Source organism: Charadrius vociferus, unplaced genomic scaffold, assembly GCF_000708025.1.
Source record: "Charadrius vociferus isolate BGI_N301 unplaced genomic scaffold, ASM70802v2 scaffold217, whole genome shotgun sequence".
NCBI lineage: Eukaryota > Metazoa > Chordata > Aves > Charadriiformes > Charadriidae > Charadrius > Charadrius vociferus.
This window is the reverse complement of record NW_009649190.1, coordinates 3,451,695-3,455,126: the sequence shown is the minus strand read 5'-3', so window position 1 is coordinate 3,455,126 and position 3,432 is coordinate 3,451,695. Positions and strand designations below refer to the sequence as shown.

The window sequence follows — 3,432 nt, the reverse complement described above, 5'->3', positions numbered from 1 at the left end:
AGGGAAAGTTACATCTTTACACAAAGAGAGAAGCCGTGGGCACTCGTTCCCTTTTAATAAAGTTAAGGTCGCAGGAAAATGTGGGCTGATGTCCTCTATGGTTAATGCATGATTAATGCATGCTTAAGGAGTAGGCTAGTGCATCCACCACAGCAAAGTAAACCCCATAGAGCAGGCTTGTTCAGTCTTTTCAATATGAATGACCAAATATATTTCAGGAACCCAAGGGACCACAATCAGTCTGAAGCAGATTGTCTGCCTTCTACAGAGTGGAAATTACCCGCATGCTCTCTGCAGGGGATTCCCCCAGTGAAATGGAAGTCCCCTGCAGCAATAAGTCAGACTAGTCATGTTTTGCACTTCTTTCCTGAAGATCCTGGCTGAAGAGCCTGATTTGGGCTGCACTTGGAAGGGATAAAGGGGAATGTCTGCAGTTTGATAAACCTAAATTATCCCTTCTGCTTTGTAGAACCTTATACCCAACTAGTGCCAATACAGCAGCTGCCAGGGGCTAGGTCCAAGTACAAACAGGAAGAAAAAACCCAAACATCTTTTGTCTCCTCCTTGGTGGTAACTGTTGCAGGAAATAAATGACATCTTTTGCCTATAGGTGTATGCAGAACCTGACAAACTCCAGTCTGCTCTTACCTAAGCTCCTTCTGCAGAACCTCAGGGACCAGGCAACAGAATAGCTAGTGCTCATCTTCCTCACCTACTCTAAATGAAGCAGGCAAGCAGTGGAAGCAGCAACTTCAGGGAAGGGACAGGCACTCTTAATCACACTGGAACTGTTCCTGAGGCTGCAAAATCATGGGGAGGCAGTGGGAAGGACGCAGGTGAGGCATACACTTCAAGCTGCAAGGCACAACACAGGAACACGTCTACTTCCTAAGTAAGCAGACTGAGTATCCTTACCAGAGTTCAGAGCCCTGAGCAGCACAAGTGGGCTCTTGGACATCTTAATCTTATCATAATGAATGTTTTAAGGAACTTTTCTTAACCTTATAACCAAGTTCAGAGCCTGCCTACCTACCTATACTTCTTACTAGTTTAATCCAAGTAGACCCTTATTTTGACCAACTCTGCATCTTACGTAACCTTTTCTACCTCTGCAAAGTAGATGCTTCTTGCATTTTACAGTTCATTTGGAAAAGTGGAAAGTAATTAGAGAATCCAGCACACAGCTTGTCTTTGAAATGTTTGTCTTGATTTCCTGTGTTTGGCAGAGTTCTTTGAACTGCAGCCCACGGCCTAGCTGACGACTAGGCCCACAAAGACAATTTGGTATCTCTGCTGTAATTTCTAACTTTTGATGCTGTATTGGCTAGCCAAGTTCACAATTCTCAGGAAAGGCCATACATTTCAAGTGAAATATGTTAGTCAAGCTAGGTATTTAGACAGCGGATGTCCACAAATATTTGGCTGAGTAGTGAGCCACTTAACCTAGTCATTAGGAAGTAGCAAGGAGACAGATGGCACCGGCACAGTGTCTTCCACAAATATAAGTACCTGTCTCTGGTTGGGGCTTCTAGCTACGGGGTTCCTAGATCCATCTTCTGGATCTAGTAGAAGACCTTTGCCTGTTCAATCTTCTGGTGATGGAAGCATCACTGAGAATGTGGGAAATTGATTTAATTCTGTCTGCTGACTGAAGGACAAAACTACACAGTTTCTAACTCCCAGAAGTGTGTCCTAACCACTACAGCATTTTGGAGCTTGGCTTATTTGTTCTCTCTCATTGCATCTCTTCTTCTGTCTAAAAAAATACCTGCGTCTACACTGGATTGGAACTGCAAACGTGAGAGGCCTAACAAACAGGCTAAAAGTCATTCACTATCTTTTGATCTCTCACTCTTTTAATATTTAATGATCCCATTCAAAATGGAACAGCATTAGCAAGAGAGATTAAGAAGTCCCCTGTCTCCTTCCCATGCCATTGCCTGTTTTCAAGGCAGCAACTTGAGATAACGTGTCCCTTCAGGAAAACAGGTGGTTTGTGCCCATGTCTCTGACATGCTCGGTGAAAGGTCTGACTGTTTCACATTTCGATGAAGTGCTGCTGCCTCTGCTTTGGTGAAGGTGGGATTGCTTGCTCTGCTAGGCCAACAGCATCCGCAGGCGAGAGAGCAGGATCCTTAGCTTGTGAATCATCATTGTCAGGATCACAAATAGGTGTTAAATTGCTCGGTGCCATCAAGACTTTGGGTTTCTACTCACAAGATCAAAGATATGACTTAAAAACAGAAAACACCACAATTCACCATTACCTGGAAAAACACATTAGAGTAACAAAATGCATGTTACAGATTCAAACACGCTGTGCGACTGTGTGCTGATGCGGTACTGAGATTTTCAAGCATCCGGTTCAGACCGAGTGGGACTTAACCAACCTGATGTGGCAGGTGAATGGTCAGTCTCAGTGAAGACATCTTTGTTCGGAAGCTCAGGCAGGACTGCGTGCTGCCCTGCCCTGCCCTGGGGCTTGGGCATCTCCCTGGGGATGGTGACAGGCCAAAGCTGTGGTCCTGCAGGTAGAGCCGACTCAGCAGAGCCCATGGCCGGGCAGGGCTGCGGGGAGCTGGAGAAGGGCCCTGGTGTGGCATGGCTGGGACAGGGGCAGACATGGGGTCCGGTGCCCTGGGCAGGGTGGGGGAATCCCCAGGGGAGGCTGGGCAGGGAGAGTCGGGCTGGTGAGCACCCCCAGCACCCTGACACTGTGTCAGTGGAAGACACAGTGACACATTCAAAACCCGCCTGGACGCCATCCTGTGCAACCTGCTGTAGGTGACTCTGCTCTGGCAGGGGGGTTCGATTTCATGATCTCCAGAGGTCCCTTCCAACCCCAGCCATGCTGTGATTCTGTGAAACTACTTTCAACAGCCATATATTTTTGCTAAAGAGTATTTTATTTTGACGATGAACACACACAGAGTGTAATTCTGAATACCACCGTTTCTAAATTCCTTAACTTTAGTTTTCATGTAGTTATGTATAGAGAAGTCCTGGTTTTCAGGTAAGAAGAACTATTATCTTGGAGAAAAAAAAAAATATGTTTGGGAAAAGCAGAAATCAGTCACTCCTAGGAATGCCCACTAATTCAGCTAGATGATTATTATATTCCACAATCAGCCAGCCAGGGTTTATTATTCTTTTGAGACAATGGAAGATATAATTTGGTTTTGGAAGAGTTTCAACAATAGCTTTTCACTCCTGCGCACTGGCAGCTTGGATTGCACTGCGTTACCGGAGCGGAGTTCCCAGTTGTAAGGGGGGACGCCGGCTAAATGGTTTGCTGTGCTACATCTCCTGTGAGGTGAAATGCCACGGAGGCTGTGAGAGGCACAGCTGCCTTGGCATCTGCTCGCAGAGCCCACAGATCTGAAACAATGGACCAGAAACTGGCTGGCAATTTAAATATAATGGTCTGGCCAT

General features: G+C 46.1%; 1 protein-coding gene across 1 annotated transcript in view; it reads right to left on the bottom strand.

Annotated features, from left to right (window-relative positions):
• LOC104289921 (transcription initiation factor TFIID subunit 4-like) overlaps nucleotides 1-2,765 on the bottom strand; it is a 223,140-nt gene extending 220,375 nt beyond the window's left edge. Inside the window, exons 1-2 of the mRNA XM_009888953.1 lie at nucleotides 2,391-2,765; nucleotides 2,043-2,209 (exon numbers count right to left, since the gene is read on the bottom strand). Of these exons, the coding sequence (XP_009887255.1) occupies nucleotides 2,043-2,209; nucleotides 2,391-2,765 (542 nt within the window). The remainder of the gene's footprint in view (nucleotides 1-2,042; nucleotides 2,210-2,390) is intronic.
• Between the last annotated feature and the right edge of the window lie 667 nt (nucleotides 2,766-3,432).